General features: G+C 46.6%; 2 protein-coding genes across 7 annotated transcripts in view; both read right to left on the bottom strand.

The window, feature by feature from the left end:
• Positions 1-64: 64 nt before the first annotated feature.
• On the bottom strand, positions 65-13,924 carry abcd1 (ATP-binding cassette, sub-family D (ALD), member 1). The gene is made up of 13 exons (XM_010900959.5): positions 12,713-13,924; positions 12,310-12,539; positions 12,029-12,211; positions 11,444-11,575; positions 9,508-9,688; positions 8,879-9,021; positions 7,839-8,019; positions 7,508-7,602; positions 4,703-4,848; positions 3,723-3,868; positions 3,479-3,563; positions 2,311-2,436; positions 65-1,602 (listed from the first exon to the last, which is right to left on the bottom strand). The coding sequence occupies exons 1-13, from the start codon at positions 13,107-13,109 to the stop codon at positions 1,287-1,289; spliced, it is 2,361 nt and encodes a 786-aa protein (XP_010899261.4). The 5' UTR covers positions 13,110-13,924; the 3' UTR covers positions 65-1,286.
• A 481-nt stretch (positions 13,925-14,405) lies between these two features.
• Positions 14,406-20,241, bottom strand: part of si:ch211-169p10.1 (coiled-coil domain-containing protein 120) — a 60,045-nt gene continuing 54,209 nt past the window's right edge. For all 6 annotated transcript variants that reach the window (XM_034296045.1, XM_034296049.1, XM_034296044.1 and 3 more), the window contains exons 9-11: positions 19,872-19,979; positions 18,635-19,756; positions 14,406-18,474 (exon numbers count right to left, since the gene is read on the bottom strand). In XM_034296045.1, the coding sequence (XP_034151936.1) occupies positions 18,363-18,474; positions 18,635-19,756; positions 19,872-19,979 (1,342 nt within the window). In that variant the 3' untranslated portion in view covers positions 14,406-18,362. The remainder of the gene's footprint in view (positions 18,475-18,634; positions 19,757-19,871; positions 19,980-20,241) is intronic.

Here is a 20,241-nt window from a genome sequence, read left to right as displayed (position 1 = left end):
TTGTGTGTAAACAGCAGTTCACAACTCATGATTCTTTGATTGAAAAAAAAAAACCAACTCCGGCTAATTATCAAACATTTTAATATTCTATAATTGTTTTGTATAAACCATAATCATCGGGTTAAGGACACTTACTAAGGCACATGGGTCACACACATGCAGGTTCCTGTATTACTACACATGCTCCAAAAGTTAAAATATATAGTCTATAACTCCATAAATCAATATATTAAAATATAGTAAAGATTTTACTTTGTATCAATGGTGTACATACAGCTCATCCTGTAATAAAATAGAGATAGTTTTACTCTTGATGAATGTAACAATCTTTCCGCTATTCAGAAGTATAAAGTGTCAAACTCTATAAAAAATACAATATTTACTGAAATAGTAATTATGTATAGCGAGTGGTTCTGAAGCCAGCCAGTTTTGTTTACCACAGGGTTAGCCCATGTCCAAAACGGTACCCCATTACCCAGACTCCTTTTGACCAGAACTCATGGGGTAGGGCTCCTATGGTTTTGGTCAAAAGGAATGTGGAAGGTGGGGAACAGGGATTCATTTGAGACACAGATTATACCGTGTTCAGCAAAGGTTTTCTTGAAATTCTATTGAAACAGTAGGAGAGGAGATATAACAGAAAAACAGAAGGTAGAAAAGAGACAGGGATGAAGTGTAGACAGAGGCAGAAGAGAGACGTGAGACGAGAGAGTAGAGACAAAAAAAAACAAGAAAGAAGATGATTGACAGTAAAAGAAGAGAGGATCTGGGAGGCTTTCATAGTTTCTTTTATCCTCAACACCAGGTAGAGTTGACGCTGGCAGCTCGCTTCCTCCTTCTCCTCCCTCCACACTTGAGTCCTCACACACACTCCTCACACACACTCCCAGAGAGTCCTCCTCCTCTGAATAAACCCCCTCACATCCCAAACCGTTCCAATAGTAAACCCTGGAACTCGGGTTCCGTTTACACATTAAAACCGCCCGTTCTGAGCCGTTTGTCACTCCAGAACCGTGTCACGCGTGGCAGACCCGAACACGGCAGGGCCCAGCCTAGATAACAACCATGGTGCCTGCAGCAGGAACACGATGGAGGATCTGAAGGGGTCAGACAGGTTCTCAGTAATCTCAACATGCCTACAGTTCTTCTCTGCCTACAGGGGTACATTAAAGTGCCTTGGGGGTGCGGGAGCGGATGAGGAAACATGCCTAGAGGATGAGGAAAGGGGTCTTGACAGGGCACACACCTCCTCACCTCTACTCTTCCATCATCCATTATCATCCATCCTACATGTCTTTGCCTCCTTGTTCATCCCTCACGACTTTGTCCTCCTCCTGTTTCTTTTCCTCCTCCTCCTCCTCCTCCTCCTCCTCCTCCTCCTCCTCCTCCTCCTCCTCTCTGCCTCCAGTGCCTGACAGGGCGTTGTCCTCCCCCAGAATGCGGCGGAGATCTGATAGGCGCTGTTGCATCTTGGGTATTCCGGAGAGCTGGGACTCCAGCTTCTGCTTTTCGTCCTGGAGGGAGACGCGCGTGGAGGCATCCAGCTTCTCGAAGCGCCAGCCCCCCTGGCCATCGAACTGCAGCAGGTGTGTGTGGTACTTCCTGGAATGGGAGAGGAGGCATTGAGTCCTAAATAGCTACAATGAATGGTTACGCAATCAGGACGACCGGCTCTGCGGCACGGCTCGCTGAAGAACCGACCCCCTGATGAAAGCGTTCTCTCTGGATGACATCAGCTCTGTACTATATGATCTCCCAGGCCCGTATTTAGATCTTAACAGACCCAGGAGCAATAGAAGGGGAAATTATTCATTATTCCAAACAAAAATAAATTATTCTTTCAGATCTTTGACCAAATCCCATCAGCTCTGAGAAAGACCGATAACTGGCCAACAGATCAGAATGTGTGTGCCTGTATAAATGGGTCCATTGGATGTGTTCCTGCCTGGTTCTGGACCACTACATCATAGCTGGGTGTTGAATCATTTGAAGTCAGCCAGGAAAACCGGAACCCCTGTAAACTCACTACTCAATCCCCCAAAAATCCATAACATTTAAACGATTTCTCTAAAAACTGAAAAGGTGGAATCTCAAACATCTTTCAGTTCTTAATTAAAACCTTTTTCTAAATGACCCGACTTCAACACAAAGGCTTCGTGCTCCTCAGACAAGCACTGCACCCTGCTGGAGGCTGCATGTAATTACACATCAGAAGCTCTAATAATGTCTGCTGGGGTCTCGGGCACAACATCTTCTTTCCTGCTTGTTTGGCCATTTAATTGGTTAATTGGTAGACTGACGGGTGCTGACCAGAGTGAAGGTCGGTGGGTGATGGAGAGCAGTGCTATCCCAGCATCCTTTGCAGCCTGAAAGATCTTCCCCTCCACGTCGATGCTGACGGCGCTCGTACACTCATCCAGCAGAGCATACATGGGCCTAGATGGAGAAAACAACACCATTTATAGTTCTGCAAACCCCTAACTCTGATGCTCCTTCTAGCTCAAATTCTGGGGCCGTATTCCCAAGACATCTTAAGGCTAGAAGTAGCTCCTAACTTGCTGATTGAGGAGTAACTCCTACAAAAGAAATTCCAGCCTAAAAGTATTTCACAAAGCGTTTTAGCGCTAAAACAAGCTCCTAAATCTGTGAAAAGTTAGGAGTAGTCAAGAGGACATCTAAGTCACTAAGACCAAGTCACAACAATCCTAAACGCTGCCGCCAATCAGCTTCGTAATCAGGTCAAGGTTTTAGAAACATTTCATGATACTGAGCTTTTAAAAAGGTATGGGCTTAATCACGAGGGTATTTTGATCGTAGTAGAGCTAGTCATGGACGCAGTCACCTCACCAACAAACAGAAACAACCCAGCACAAATTATTGCACCATCAAAAGATGAACACGCATTTATTTACGAGCTGCCTGACACGTAAGAGGCTGACAATTAGCTGAACATATCTTCACCAGTCAGTATATCATTCGGTTTCATGTTTAATCAGGGACACTTCCCTACTATTTTATTTGAATACCTTCATTTCAATTTGGTAACATGACATCCTTCTACAGTGTTGCTATGATGAATTCACTGACCAACCCCTCCCCTATCAGCCAATCACTGTGGGAATAGTAAGTAGGCTTGTTCATGGAACACATCATCCATAGCAACAGGTTCAACCTGCCCTTTCTCTTTGCTTAAGACTTAAGACTTTGCTTAGACTTCCTTAGTTACAGTTGGTCTTAGCAGCTTTGTGGATAGGAGGAAACTCTTAGTGCTGTTCAGGAGTCCTCCTAGTGGTAAGATAAAACGGTTTGTGAATACAGCCTCTTGTGCTCTTTGTCTCTACTGATGCTTTGTATTTCTCCAATGCTGACTGGCCTTATTTCAATAAATCTGATATCTAACTCCCAGCTCTGACATCTTCTCCTGCTCATTAAAATATTACACGCTCCCCGTCATACTGGACCATAAGCTGAGACGTACCGGTGGTAGAACATTCTGGCCATGCCCATCCTCTGCTTCTCCCCTCCTGACAGGACATCCTTCCAGTCACTCTCTGCATCCCATCCTAACACACACACACACACACACACACAACGTTGAAATGTGATTCAAACCACACAACCCTCTGCCAATACATGAAGGAAATGCCTTTTCATTCAATTAAATTAGCCTCTCTCTAAACCGGTTTGTCTCCCCCCTCTCTCTCTCTCTCTCTCTCTCTCACCTCCCTCCCTCTCCAAGATGTAGATGAGGTTGACCGTCTGGAGGATGCCATCTAAGTGTTGATCGATGAATCCTTTCTCCTCCATCTCGGTCTCTGTGTCTGGGTAGATCACCTGGTCCCGCAGGGTTCCTACTGACATGTACGGTCTGAGGCACAGACACGCAACATTTATCATGAAATTCACTGCTAGTAGGACAATACTTTTACTTTAAGTGTTACTAGTTCATATGGTTCTTTGATGCTGGCAGATGAGAAGACAAAATACAAATGTGCACACAGATTATAGTCTTTACTATCTTTGGAATGATGCTAGTATTTTCTTAAGTATATGTACTTTTACTTCAATTGTAATTTTCTCAAATAATAAATAATAGCAAAAGTAACAGAAGAGTAAAAGCAGGTATGTAGGAGTACAAAACAGAAGAGTAAACTGACAGCAACCAGAAACAAAAACTGAATGTCATTAATTTAACATTCATATAATTTTGATCTCTTGACAGAACATCCTGTCCTACAACCTTCAGCTGTGGCCGATTCGCACCGCTGGAAACTTACGAGGCATTTCTTAAAACCACACATCCAATCCAGTAACCAATCATATGCTTCCATGTGTCCCTGTTCTCATTGCGGTGGAAGGACAGGATTAGCAGTTTGGGTGGATTAGGAGTACTTCAGTAAATTACTATTACTAATACACCCCCATTACAGCCCATAGAGGCAGCAGACATGTACTTTACCATAACTAGAGAAGTACTTATCCCTTTACAAATGTAACAATGATACACACAACAGCCTTTAATCTAACCTTAACCCTAAACCTAACCTTAACCCTAAACCTAACCTTAACCCTAAACCTAACCTTAACCCTAAACCTAACCTTAACCTAACCTTAACCCTAAACCTAACCTTAACCCTTAGCACAGAGCTTGATTTAGTCTTGTTCCTTATGGGAACCATGGGTAAACGGTGTATGTCCTCACCGCTGAGGTATGTAGAACATGTTTTGTGGTGGTGGTTTGTAGAGAACCCCCCCATAGACGGGCCACAGTCCACTGAGGATCCGGAACAGAGAACTCTTCCCACAGCCGTTAGGACCTGTTATCAACAGGTGCATTCCCTCCTCCACCTGGGAGAGAAAGGGGAGGTGAAAGAAATGTGGAGAAAACAGGGAGAGGGGAGGTCAATGGGGAGGGGGGGGCTGACAGGGAGAAATGGGGGGGGGGCTGACAGGGAGAAATGGGGGGGGGGGCTGACAGGGAGAAATGGGAGGGGGGGGGGCTGACAGGGAGAAATGGGAGGGGGGGGGGCTGACAGGGAGAAATGGGAGGGGGGGGGGCTGACAGGGAGAAATGGGAGGGGGGGGGCTGACAGGGAGAAGAGGGGGGCTGACATGGGGGGGAGAAATGGGGGGGGGGCTGACAGGGAGAAGGGGGGGGCTGACAGGGAAGGGGTGGGGGTTGACAGCCAGAAGGGGGGGTGACAGCCAGAAGGGGGGGTGGGGTGAAGGGGGGGGGGGTGACGGGGGGTGTGGGGTGACGGGGGGGACACTAGAAGGGTTAGGGTTGGACAGGTGGGTGAGTGGCTGTATGAGTGAAGATGTCAGACCATTAAAATGGATCATTCTGTTGGTTGGGCAGTCAGACAGAAAACATTGAGATAAAACATATTTTTGTTCCACAGATTATTTAGAAGGCTAGTCTTTCTACTGTAGTGTCCCAGAACACTGCCTCTCATCAGAACCTGTTCCCCCCAGAGCCCAGAGAACTACCTCTCTGATCAGAACCCAGTTCCCCCCGAGCCCAGAGAACTACCTCTCTGATCAGAACCCGGTTCCCCCCGAGCCCAGAGAACTACCTCTCTGATCAGAACCCGTTTCCCCCAGGGCACAACGGCCATCGCCAGTCTGTCTTTAGGGAGAAAGTTTCCAGCAGCACCATAATCAGCACTTTGTTCCACACAGGGGGCTACGTGTGTGTGGGTGAGAGAAAGAAGACCATGTGAAGGAAATAGTAACTGATGTCCCATATTTCACATTCCTCCTGGTTGAAAAATGAACAAATCATGAAAGAAGACTTTACACAGAGCCCTACAGTGTGGACCGTCTCACACACACACACACACACACACGTGCATGACTCCCAGTCACGCACACACACACACACACACACACACGTGCATGACTCCCAGTCACACACACACACACCTAACAGGAGTGTGACATGTAGCCAGATTGCTAATTTCCTATATGTCAGAGCATCCATCAGTAACAGAGGATCTGTTCTGTTCTCTGGACAAACGGACCGGTTCACTTTTCATCTCCATAGGGGTGAGGTATGTGGCTGTCCAGAACACGCGCACACACACGCACGCATGCACGCACGCACTGGAGCCTCAGCACTGCATTATATAGGGGAAAGGGTGTCATTCATGACTTCAACACAGCGTTCTAAGGGTGGCTGTTGTCTGGGGCCCAAAAACATGTTGCTCAACACCCAGTATTTCTATGTGTGTTATCCTGCGGAGCCATCTGACCTCCTCTGACCTCCTCTGAAGTCCCCTGGTCAAGGCTGCACACTGTCTCAGTGAAACACACGGCAGCAGAACTCAGACCTCCCTGTTCAGGCCTCTGAAAGCCCCCTATTCCCTCGGCTGACATGAGTCCTGGTCACAGGAAGGGCGCTGTGAAGGGAGTAGGGGGCCCTGACCAAACATAGTGCACTATGAAGGGAGTAGGGGGACATTTGGGACATGAGGAACTTAATGCAGCTGCTCTTATCATACTGTTTCAGTGTGACGCAACACACACACACACACACACACACACACACACACAGCAACACACACACACACACACACACACACACACACACACACACACACACACACACAGCAACACACACACACAGCAACACACACACACACACAGCAACACACACACACACACAGCAACACACACACACACACACACAGCAACACACACACACACACACACAGCAACACACACACACACACACACAGCAACACACACACACACACACAGCAACACACACACACACACACAGCAACACACACACACACACAGCAACACACACACACAGCAACACACACACACAGCAACACACACACACAGCAACACACACACACACACACACACACAGCAACACACACACACACACACACAGCAACACACACACACACACAGCAACACACACACACACACAGCAACACACACACTATTCTCAATTTGTTGACAGAAAGTTTCTGAACCCTTCAGGACATTCTGTAGCTCAGCCTAAATGTGGCATCAAATTTATTAAATAAATGGACTACAGATTCAATTTCAGGAACATGACTGATGAAGAACTGAAAAAAATTATGTTCAAATTTCTGTGTGAGGCTGAGCTGTCTTTGTAGTCCGTTTCTCCGGCAGCTCTTCTCCCACGCATCAGTAAATTAATGTAAGTCTGTGTTTGTGTTGACCTAGAAGTGCTAACATCTGCATATTGTCACCTCAGGACGTTCTGTGCTCGGATATCGTTTCGCCTTCACTACCAAGTGAGCAGTAATACATTTAAACTGTTTTTAAGTTTCTCTAGATTCACAGCCAGACACAATAAAGACCTAACTCTTTGAATTTCTCGAAAATGGGCACGTCCTGGAGGGCCAAAAACAACACAGCGGTTTAGAACTGAAAACCGACCACGGGGTGAACCCACCCTGCCTACCCCCAGGAAAACACACCACTGGCTGAACCCACCCTGCCTACCAAGTTCTGCGTGCGTTACCTTGATGTTCAGGCTGGACACCACCACGTCTCCAGTGGGGGTGATGATGGGAAGGTTTTCACAGCAGATGCCCTTCTCTACATCGATCACCTGACCTGCACATGAACCCAAAAACATTTCAGCACCCAGAATACTCACACTATAACATCACAAGAGTGTAATAACACTAATGAGCTGGCGTAATAAGTGTTAAATAAATAATAATAGTCTAATAAGTATTCACAAGTATTCACATTTGAATGTAACATCTGAACAAAGCACGTGTTGAGGGACATTTGACGGGGGGGGGGACAGCCCAGCGACTGGCCGAGGTCCCTGTCAGTCGGTTTACCTCGCATCATGATTGGTCCCTCCACTCTCATGCCGTGCTGCACCACCTGTTTCCCTCCACCAGACTCCGCCTCTGCACCCTCCTGTTCCACAGCAGAGCGACGGTACACCCCAGCACGCACATCCTCGAACACGGAGAACATCTCGTGCACGCGGGCCGTGTACCCCGCCAGCTCCGTCACCTAGACCGGGTCAAAGGGTCAGCGACTAGGGTCCAGGGGTTAAGAGAGCCCAACTAGGGTCCAGGGGTTAAGAGAGCCCAACTAGGGTCCAGGGGTTAAGAGAGCCCAACTAGGGTCCAGGGGTTAAGAGAGCCCAACTAGGGTCCAGGGGTTAAGAGAGCCCAACTAGGGTCCAGGGGTTAAGAGAGCCCAACTAGGGTCCAGGGGTTAAGAGAGCCCAACTAGGGTCCAGGGGTTGAGTCAGACACCAGGGTGGAGAGTCAGAGACTAGGGCCTAGGGGTAGAGAGTGGGAGACTAGGGGCGGAGAGCCGGAGACTAGGGGCGGAGAGCCAGAGACTAGGGGCGGAGAGCCAGAGACTAGGGGCGGAGAGCCAGAGACTAGGGGCGGAGAGCCAGAGACTAGGGGCGGAGAGCCAGAGACTAGGGGCGGAGAGCCAGAGACTAGGGGCGGAGAGCCAGAGACTAGGGGCGGAGAGCCAGAGACTAGGGGCGGAGAGCCAGAGACTAGGGGCGGAGAGCCAGAGACTAGGGGCGGAGAGCCAGAGACTAGGGGCGGAGAGCCAGAGACTAGGGGCGGAGAGCCAGAGACTAGGGGCGGAGAGCCAGAGACTAGGGGCGGAGAGCCAGAGACTAGGGGCGGAGAGCCAGAGACTAGGGACGGAGAGCCAGAGACTAGGGGCGGAGAGCCAGAGACTAGGGGCGGAGAGCCAGAGACTAGGGGCGGAGAGCCAGAGACTAGGGGCGGAGAGCCAGAGACTAGGGGCGGAGAGCCAGAGACTAGGGGCGGAGAGCCAGAGACTAGGGGCGGAGAGTCGGAGACTAGGGCCTAGGGGTTAGTTGGTGCTTCTGTGGCCTCACCTCTTTATATGAGCTCATGATCCTCTCCACGGCGTCAGCAGCTGAGTTGAGGAGGTTTCTGGCGGTGGAGAACGCCTGAGCCCTCTCACTCACCAAGTCCTCCTCCTTCAAGGCCAGGGCCACCTGCTTCACCTCCTCAGAGTCTGCAAAACAACGGACATGCATATTCATGATTTCAAAACATTCATAACGCATACATAACACACTTAAAGAAGGAAATAGGGATTTCATTTAGTTATTTTAACCAGATATTTTTGGTCATAGTTGTGGCCAATTTACAGTCCAAATGACTTTATATAATTGCATACCTGTGAGGTGCAGATTGTTACTCATATTTGGACAATCAACAAATCGCAATATCATATGTTTTACCAATGCCCAAAATTGTACAAATATTTCAAACCCAGAAGCATGGGCTTCGCAAGCGCCACACTCTACGGACTGAGCTCAACAGGATCAACGAGCATCCTGACAGTCCAGTGGTCCACCTGCAATGGAGAAGGAATAGCAGGACCCAAAAACCGCCACACCCCCCTGGGTCCTCTCACAGCAGGACCCAAAAACCGCCACACCCCCCTGGGTCCTCTCACAGCAGGACCCAGAAACCGCCACACCCCCCTGGGTCTCACCATATTCAGAGTATCCTGTGGCAGTGATAATGGGCACAGCCACCATAACCAGTCCAGAGGCACTCCACAGGTACTTCATCAGGAACTGCTCCAGCATCACGTACCACAGACGCTTAAACAGGATCAGGTTGATCTGGGAGGACAGGGACCGATAGGACCTCTGCAGCTGGGACATCTCCACCTGGTGGAGGAAGGACCACATTACACCACATTACAGACTACACACATCACATTACAGACTACACATCAGATCACATTACAGACTACACATCAGATCACATTACAAACTACACACATCACATTACAGACTACACACCAGATCACATTACAGACTACACACCAGATCACATTACAGACTACACATCAGATCACATTACAGACTACACATCAGATCACATTACAGACTACACATCAGATCACATTACAGACTACACATCAGATCACACATTACAGACTACACATCAGATCACACATTACAGACTACACATCAGATCACACATTACAGACTACACATCAGATCACACATTACAGACTACACATCAGATCACACATTACAGACTACACATCAGATCACACATTACAGACTACACATCAGATCACACATTACAATACAATACACTACAATGAAGTACACATTATATTACAATACACTACACATTACACAACACATACACTTTTTTTTTCTAAATATATTATCAAACATGTTCAACACACATACCAAAAACAAAATTTCAAATAGCACTGTTATCCACAGGGTTTATCATACCGATATCTAATCAATCCAACAATTTGTTTCTAGGTAAATTGATTGAGAATATTCTCATTCATGAATTCAGTGTTAATAAGCTGGTAAAACATGGCTCTTGCAATGCCAAGACTGTGGGTTCAATTCCCATGTGGGGAGCAGTCTAAAAAACACATGCACTCACTACGTCTCTCTGGATAAGAGTGTCTTCGTAAAACAATTATAAAATGGCAAGTGCAGCATTATCCTCAGATTCAGGTCGCAGCTTGACACCACAAATCCCAGAGAGTGTGGCCAAACAGCCCCCTATTCCCTTCTGAGTGCACTACCATATATGGGCCGCAGTCAAAAGCAGTCCTATGTAGGGAATAGGGTACCATTTGGGAGTGGAGTCCCTCAGCTGATAGATTTCCATTTGCTTTGTTTCTGGAGGGTCACATGATAAGACCTTCTGACTGCCTTCTGTGAATACTCTACTCGCTGCACAGAAGACCATGCCCTGACACAGCCTTTTCTTTAATCCAATGCCTGACACATGGACTTCAAAGTTCCTTCCAGTGTTTGTTTAAGGGGTAGATGAGGCGGAGACACAACAGTCCGTTGTCATATCTGTTATTCAGCTCAATCACACTCTGAACTTCGAACAAGGTTATTCTGAAGCGGGTCATTCTGACATCCATGTAGTTAGAAACTGGTCATGTTTGCACACAAGTGTTCTTTGATCGTGTCATAAAAAACTTCTCTCTCTAACAGAGTGATTCTATTGAATCTGCAGTGCGATGTTATTAACAGGGGATTCTATTGAATCTGCAGTACAATGTTATTAACAGGTGATTCTATTGAATCTGCAGTACAATGTTATTAACAGGTGATTCTATTGAATCGTCTGTGTGATGTTATTAAAGGGTGATTTTATTTAATCTGCAGTGTGATATTATTAACAGGTGATTCTACTGAATTTGCAGTGTGATGTTATTAACAGGTGATTCTATTGAATTTGCAGTGTGATGTTATTAACAGGTGATTTTATCGTGTTGGCAGTGTGATGTTACGAACAGGTGGTCCAATTAGTTTGTGTTGGTTGAATGCATGTTCTTTATGTATAAAATGACAAATATTTTAAGTATTGGTTATTAAAAAGACATCACATTTACCACAAGAGTATTGTGTTTGTCCTGGCCGGTCAGTTACCTTGTGTCCCCCATAGAAGGCGATCTCCTCTGAGTTGGCGATGATGCGTGAGTGCATGTACCTCAGGTCTCCCTTCCTCCGAGCTTCCTCAGCTACCAGTTTACCAAACCGCGGTGAGAACATCCTCAGAACCTTCACAGTAAATGAGACATTGGAGGTTCAAACACCCAAAGAAAGTCTTCCAGCTCAAGTGCCTCAGGCCTCACTATTGACACAGTACATTTTGTTGGTCACACACAAAAAAACAACATCCATAACATCCTCCATAACAACAACATCATCATCATCAGTGTGATAAGGATACATAAGGAATGATGTGTGAAAAAATAGATATGTAGCGATGAACAGCGATTTGCCCAAGAGGAGTTCAGGCAACCTATTTTAAGATATTTCCAATGAAGATATGGATCAGAAGATAGTGTTATTTTTACCTCGGCACCGATGTAAAACACTACTGACATTGTGTGTGAGGTGACAAATTACTAAAAAAATCTCAAGACATTTACTAGCCCATCAACAGATGTTGCGAAGGGCACTTTTATAGACCTAAATATGTGCACAGGGAAACACCAACATGATGCCCACCTTGGCAGTGATTGCAACAACCACCCCAGCAATGACGGAGGGCCAGGTGGTGTTAGCGCCTTTAGACTCCGCTGTTCTGAGGAGGGTGTAGCAGGTGACCACAACGTCGAGGCAGGGCTTGGTCAGGTTGGAGTATAGGTGGGCCACGGAACCAGCAAACATCACTATGTCCTCAGTCAAAGACTGGATGAGAAGAACGGGACATTGTCTTTTACCTCTGACACAACATTTTCGTCTTTTTGTACATGACTCCGAGAAAAAGAACGTCAGACGGCCCCTACCTGGTCCGGGTTGGCGAGGCGTCCGTCCATGTTGCTGACCCGGTAGTAGGTCTGGTCGCTGAAGTAGAGTCGGTAGGCATGGGTAACTAGGCGCGTGCGGAAGGCCAAGGCCAGTTGGCCCTCCAGGTAACGGATGGCACTGTTTATAAAGGTGGCCGGGACTGCGATGAGGAGCCATTTAGTCAACTCCCAAACAAACGCCCTGGGGTCCTTTTTCACAATGGTCTTCACTGGGGAGAACAAGAGTAGAATAGAAATGTATTTGTTCATACACGTGCAAAAAGACAGATTGTCAGGCCGGCCAAGAAACCCACAACCACAGAGGCTAACTGCATTGCTCAAGAGTATGATCCCTGGGATTTGAAAACCGCGTGCCTGCCTGGGGATTCAAACTACAACCTACCGATCATGCCGTCCAGGTTGGCCACATAGATGGACAGAAATGTTCTGGAGATGAGAGCCAGGGAGTGGAACCCTAGCAGACCCAGTTCTTTACAGAACAGCTGAGGAAACAGAATACGCAGCAGACGGCTCAGCCGCTTCAGAAACTCCTGGTTAACCGCCGGCGAGTTACTAATCCTCTTCTTCACTTGTTTGTCTTTCTCCGTTACCACTTGTACCGCACCGTTAGACCTAAGAGGCACTGTGAGACGCGTACCGCAATCTGCCTTCCCGAGTTTAGCCCATACATAGGGGTAAAGTTTTTTGACTCCATAGGCAGCGACTAGAAAGATAACGGCTTTTCTAGCATGGGAGGTTTTCTTGAGCTGCGCGGGGAGGTTTTCATACATGGCCAACATTTTTGACAGTCAGTTACTAGCTAGTTGTCTTAGTGCAGATTCCAAATGGCATAAGCACTACGCTACAGCTGAGCTGTCGGGTTGAAACACCTGTTGTACAACAATAGCCTCTTTATACAGCCGAGTTAACGCGTTAAGGACCTTGCTGTCTTTTGTGACAGTTCCTTCCTCAAGCACAATAACGTTTAATTCATAACGAAATGCAATACCACTAGCTAGGGTTCATAGCTAAAGCCAAAATGAACAACTTTCCATAAACTAGACATTGCATTACGTCATTACATAACTTGCAGGGTTAGCTAATCTTAGCTAGCTAAGTTGACGGCTAACTTATTTTGGCGAACAACCAGGAAGCCTGCGACCTGTGACTGTGATAACGCCTATATCTACTATCTACATCTCTGTACCTAGATATTCTATAGACCGAACCACATGCCTGAAATGACTACTGCAAAACTTGCAAAACTGTGACGTTAACGTTAGCTAGCTTGCCAACATGTTAATTCTAGCAGGAACTTTGTCTGCCCCAACTTCCATCATCAGTGCAGTGGCTAGCCGTCCAGCAGGCTCTCATTAGGTGACCTTCGAAAACTAAACCCTGACATTGACCGTCAAAGGCACTAACAGTTTTTCACGATATCTTCAGTCCAAAGTGTCTAATCTAAATCTTCACATTTGTGACAATCAATCCATGCTGAAATCCTTTTCGTCGCACCGGTCGGGAGAAAGTGGCTAGCTAGCTACCGTAGTGTCGCGACTGTACTTTCTGTACTTGCTTCGTGCTGGTGTTTACCCGGGTGGCAGCCAATAACAAAGAGTTCCGACCCGCCAGCTCAGCTGAGCTGGTGCGTAGTCGAATGATTACTAAAGAACCGCCTCTTTGAACAGCATTATGCAACTTAATTCCTTTACAATTAAAACGTGTACTCAACTTATAGGGAACTACTCCTATAATTTGGCCATCGGTTCGTTGAGCATTAAATCCAGATTATATCTATAATGCTTGCGTTTAGATGTAAAATCATGATGTCTGAATATGAGACAACGTCTATGAAAGGAATAGGTTAGTTAAGTAGATTAGGTTACTTATCAACTGTTTACCAATGCATTGTTTTTCAAATACTTCGTTGCATTATTTTCTTTAAACCCATCCATTAAAAAAAAAACACGTGATATGTGGAGCATATGAATACTTTATGTATGTGTTAAGTACATTTCTAATATAGTTATTAGGACTATATTTTCCACAACTCCCCCAAAACATAACAATAATGCGTCTTTACAGTTAACAGATAATCACTTTATTAAAAACAGCATTTACAGCATTTCATTAGTAGTTTCCCTTTCATACAGTAATGCACATTAATATCTCGGAAGAATCGTATAGAGCATTATGCACAAGTTTTGCAAGATCAGAGAAAAGGTTGTACAAATGGAGAAAAAAATATAAAGATAGAAAAAGCGTAATAATAACGTTTACATGTCCATCAAAAAGTACAGCGCCACAATCACAGAAGAAAGAATAAAGTCAAATTTTAAAATACACATTTATTTTCCTCTTCGTAGGTCAAATGAGTGAGTCAAGACATCGTTCTCAGGTCCTGAAATTAATGCAGTTTCCCTGGCTTCATCCTTAACATGGTCCATGAAGATCCAAAGGAGGTATGGGGAGTATTATGTAATTTACAACCTCAAAAAAAAGGGGGGGGGGGCAAAATCTCAGCCAATCACAATGCACGAATCTATCTATACACATGGGTTGTTGTAGTTTAATGTTCAGTACCCGAGAAGCTCAACAAATCTTCAGAAACACGATTCAGAACCTGGTTCAACTGGATGGGGAAACCTGGCATCTTTATAAACTCATTTACGTCAACATTGTTTATACAAACATCGTCGTGTGGCCACACCACAGCGTGTCACGTGTAGCACACGTCACCTAAAGCACGCGCTGTAAGCCGCGTATTTCACAGCTATTTGGTCAAGAAGTTGGAAGCATCATGTCACAAGAAACTTAAAATATTCCATATTAATAAAAACCATTTAATTTTCAGGAGAAGTGCAAATTGCTAACATCCACCTACATGGTGCTCAACTAGGAACAATTTACACAATTAAACAACTAGTCCCATTGATAATTTTTACCTGAGGGAATTGTTGGTTTGCGTCAAGACGTTTTTTGATTGTTGTTGTCATGCAGCTTAGTTGTGATTATAAAATGAAGAAAGCAGAAAAGCTCTTTTTAGTTTTAGTCCTGAGACAAGCATGGCAGCATTTGGCAAAGATGGGTAAAAAAGCAGACGTTTCAGCCTAAGCTGAAAAACCTTTCTGAATTCAGCTCGTTTGACTTGAAGTGATCACCGTAATGCATGGCATTCACTGTGGATGTCAAAACGACATGCAGCCGCAAGGGGATGTGCTCCATAACGTCCATGAGCAAAGACTGATTGCTTTAGAAGCTACTGTATTGCACAGTATTTATTTTTTTATTTTTTAGAAAAGCGTTTAGGCAATAGGCAGAGATAAGAATATAGCATGGGCGAGCAATACTTTCAGTATCATACAGAAATGTACATATTGCTTATGAGAATGCAGACAGGGCAGATAGACTAAATCTGATCTATACATTGAATTGATTTATACCTGCATGCATTTGAATTATGACTGTCGAGGACTTAACAGGACGTACAGCCAAGAAGACAGCATAGATTTGATTTGATTTAACATAGATTTGCCTAGCCTGGATCTTACTGGAATTGTTAACACAGAACAATTCAGCTTGGATCAAAGCTAAGATATGCCAGCAGCACTCATCCATGTATCGAGTCATCCATTCATCCATTCCAGTATTTAGTTCTGAGAAGTTTGTCTGTCCTGGGTGACAGAGAGGTTAATACCTGATTTTTAATCTGACTAGTTTTAATTCATGGAGATCAGGTCAGACAACAACACAGTCCGATGTTGATAAAACATACAACTGAAAGACATCTAGCTGCAATTGGACTGTGAGTTGGGTCAACAACATTTTAACACACAGACTGTTTTAGTTGAGGAAACTAACAATCCGATAAAAGCTGATTGCCATACATTTGTACATTGAATGAACTATAATTTTTTGTTTTTACAGAGGGTGAGAAAACCGGACACTACAAAAATATCAGAGAATGCTTGCACCAACAACTAATCAGATTGCATTTTTGTACAGAAATATTCTGAAATATCACAAATTACATTCTCTCCTCTCAACTGAAGAAAGATGGCACATTTCATCTAAAGCAGGGAACAAAGAAGTGTGTCATTGAAAGTAAATTTTTAAAACTGCGTTTTTTGGTTGCTTTTCAAAAATCATTGCTTTGAGTTTCAATGAGTAGGGCATTAATGGAACATGATTTTCAGTAGAGGTGCAGAAATCCACAAACTTTTTCAGAATGGAGTGTTCAGTAAATCCTTGTAGTTCCCACGTAAATGTGGGAATCTTCTATCCAGCATTTCTAGAAAACATTGGAATTTCTAGAAGGTTTTTCAAATTCCTACCAATCTAGTTGTAATCTAGAGCTGCTTTAGCAAACTGCTACTCCAACCCTCCCAGACGAAGCAGCAGTTAGGTGGCCTGTCACCATGGGAACGCAGCTACGTCTACCAGGAATACTGCTCATGCAGACGCAACCCTGCTAAAATCACTAAAATAATTTCCTCTCATAATCCTCTTCAAACATAAAAATTCAGAAATGTTGACCCTTCTGGACTAAAACAGGCATTGTGTCTACACTGGCCTCTCTCACTTTATGCCTGGATTCATCTGATCAGGAGAAGAGCTGCATTATAACCCATTTAACGTGTTCACTGTGAATGTATTCTGAATGCTCCTGGAAGCTGCATAGCCGAGGAAGTGTGACTGGGTGGAATCCCTGCCACGCCCTGTCGCATGGAGACTGTCAAGGCCGACCAGGTCCCAGCTGCTGGGCAAAACATGTCATAATAATAACAGGATAAATGTTGTCACTATTCTTATTTTGTGCTTGTTTTATTTAACAGACCATCTGGATTACAATTCATTTTGTTGGGATTAGCCTGGATTTGGGCTAGCTAAAACATTTAAAAAAAAAAAAAAATCTTTATAAAAACAAAAAATGATCTGGGCGATAATTAAAAATAATTTCATTGGTTCCACAATAATAATTAGTTGGGGGCATGGGACAGTACAAATATGGATAAGTTGGTGCCACCTATTGGCCACTCAGGGCAAGCACCATTCGGACAACAAGGAGTAATGAATTTCATGGTTCTCCAATCTGTCCAGATTATGTGAAGCTTCCTCCAAAGGCTGATGAGGAGAGCAGAATGCCAAAGCAAGCCGGTGTTGTGTCACTGAGTCACATGGAGAAAACAACTGGTCAGACCTCATCATGGACATTCTGACCATTATATTCCACCATTTTAGAAATGTTATTACAGACTGTGTTTGATCATTACTGTCACCTAGATCAGACAGACAGTATAGCTAAGCAGCTACAATAAACCTACCGTGGCCACAAAAGTTCAATTGTTGCGTTTTGATACTATTTCTGAGAGGACTACGCACGCAGCTTAATGCATATGTTGGAATAACTCTGTACCGCAATTCATCAATATCACTATAACAAAAAACACAGCATTGTGAATAAACTGACTTCTGGTGCAATGAAATGCAAAGGTGCTGTGGCTCTGATCGGGGCAGTAGGCTGAGGTGTTTCTGAGTAAACAGGTGTTGTGAAGCTGTGAAACTCGATCGTGTCAAAAGACAGTTTGCGTAACGAATGGCCAGGTGTACGTTTTCCATTTTGTCACTTGTGTTTCTGTTTCAAAATAATTTTTCTACTTCAGACCTGAAATTTCTATGTTGATTATATGATGATGATGATAGAAATGTCCATATCAATAGTGTGCTCCATTAAAATGTCCACGTATCACCTGGATTATCACTGTAGTGTCACGTTCATTTAGATTCAAGCCAATACAAGGTCCCACTTTGACAATGAAATCCCCCCCAAAAAGTCCCACTTTGAGTTCTAGAAGTAAAAAGAGAAAGAAATGAAGTCTTCCTGTCCCATGTCACTTGCGTCTTCATCATCATCATCACCCAAAAATGACCAGGAAAAATGACTGAATGAAATGACGTGTATATGTAAATGTCTTCCATGCGTTTCTCTCTGCACGCCGGTACAGTTCAACACGACTGGGTGTCATTCAGGATCATGTCCTTTGTGGCCGTTGTCAGACCAGTGTACCCGGGGACAGCAGGTCTCGGTCGGCGCCGGGCTCCTTCAGGTTCAGCTCCTGCATCCGCGACGCGAAGGAGTCCTGGTACAAAGACAGCTCTACAGGCCTGACGGAGCAGGAAACCCATGGATCCACATGTTGGTTGACGGACAGATGGAATGGGAGGGACAGGGGCCGGGGAAAGAAATCAGGTCAGTACAAATCATAAACCCGGATCACAGTCAACACATCTACCAGCCGTACGGAGGCCCGGCGCTGCCACCCACCTGCCGTGGACGGGATGCCCGTGGAAGGTCTGGGACTGGGGCAGCTGGCACGGAGGATGGTCCCAGTCTCCTTGGTGGGCAAGGGGCTGGTGAGGGTGCGAGCCGTGCAGGGAGTTCGTTGTTCGTCTCCGAGGGGGCGCCCCGTTGTCCTGCCCCTGCCCGGCCCCCGCCACGCTGGTCAGGGTGTTCCTCAGGTACCAGGCCCTCAGCCCCTCCAGCGCCAGGGCTTTATGCAGGCTACGGGTGGGGTCATCGGGGGACGCGGTGTCAGAGTACTGGGGCGGTCCCAGGCGGTGGTTCTGGCTGAGCTGGGGAACGGGTCCTGATCCAGACCCCACCTGGTGCTGGTTGGACTCAACCCCAGACCCATGTTGGGGGTGAACGGCAGCTGTGGGGGAGATTTGAGGGGCGTCACCGGAGGAGGTGTAGGCTGAAAAGAGGAGCGCCTCCTGCTGGTGTTGCTGTAGAGGAATGAAAGGTCCACAGGACTTGGTACGGGTCACTTTGACTCTACGGGGCTCCCCAGGCTTCCCCCGGAGCATCAGGGGGCTGGAGTACGCTGGCGGGCCCCCTGATAGTTGCTGGGGCCCTGGCAGATGCCCCTGGGGGTGTGGATACCCGTTGAAATGGGAGGGAGGAGGAGCAGGAACAGAGGAGGGGAACTTCCCATGAACCTGCTGGGCCTGCCTCTGTTGCCTCCCCCAGACATAGTCCATCAGAACCTCACTGTAAACTCCTCCACGACCCCCCGGCCCACCAGGCGCCGGGCCCACCAGCCGGTTCTGCTCCCCGCCGTGTCCGTTCAGCGGCTGCCTCTCAGGGCTGGACCTCGGGCCGTTCAGCTGCCTGGGACGTCCGTCCGTCAGCGCATCGGAACTCTTGTATGGGGGTCCCGCTCTGGAGGGCATGCCACCTGACCTTTCACCTTGACCCCCCCGACCTTTACCCCCCTCCTCACAGGAAGTGGTACGGTCCAGGAGAGCCTCGGAGCTACTGCTGCGTCGCTGGGTGCTGTAGGAGGGGCCAGCAGGGGGGCCATCCTGAGACTGCAGAGGAACCACCCGGGCCCCGTCGGAGCTGTCTGACCACTGCCTGGTAGTCATCCCACTGGACACATCTGACCTGGGAGGGGAGACAGTCCCGACAGAATATGTTTAACTACTGAACAAGGAGGGGGAGAGCAGGAGTAGGTGAGAAGGGAGAAGGAGAAGGAGAGGAGGTGTGTGCGACAGGTCACCTGGTGTGATTGTGGACACCAGGTGGTCCGTTCCGGGTGAGAAGGGGTGTGGCAGGAACACTCCGTCCCTCCACGTTAGAGATGCTTCTGGGAAGAGTCCGACTCGGGCTACACAGACACACACAGTAAGTTACCTGGCCCTGTTACCTGGCCCTGTTACCTGGCCCTGTTACCTGGCCCTGTTACCTGGCCCTGTTACCTGGCACTGCTATCTGGCCCTGTTACCTGGCCCTGTTACCTGGCCCTGCTACCTGGCCCTGTTACCTGGCCCTGTTACCTGGCCCTGTTACCTGGCACTGCTACCTGGCCCTGTTACCTGGCCCTGTTACCTGGCCCTGTTACCTGGCCCTGTTACCTGGCCCTGTTACCT

This window comes from Esox lucius, chromosome 12, assembly GCF_011004845.1.
Source record: "Esox lucius isolate fEsoLuc1 chromosome 12, fEsoLuc1.pri, whole genome shotgun sequence".
NCBI lineage: Eukaryota > Metazoa > Chordata > Actinopteri > Esociformes > Esocidae > Esox > Esox lucius.
Note: the sequence above shows the minus strand (reverse complement) of the source record. Positions and strands in the feature narration are given on the sequence as shown.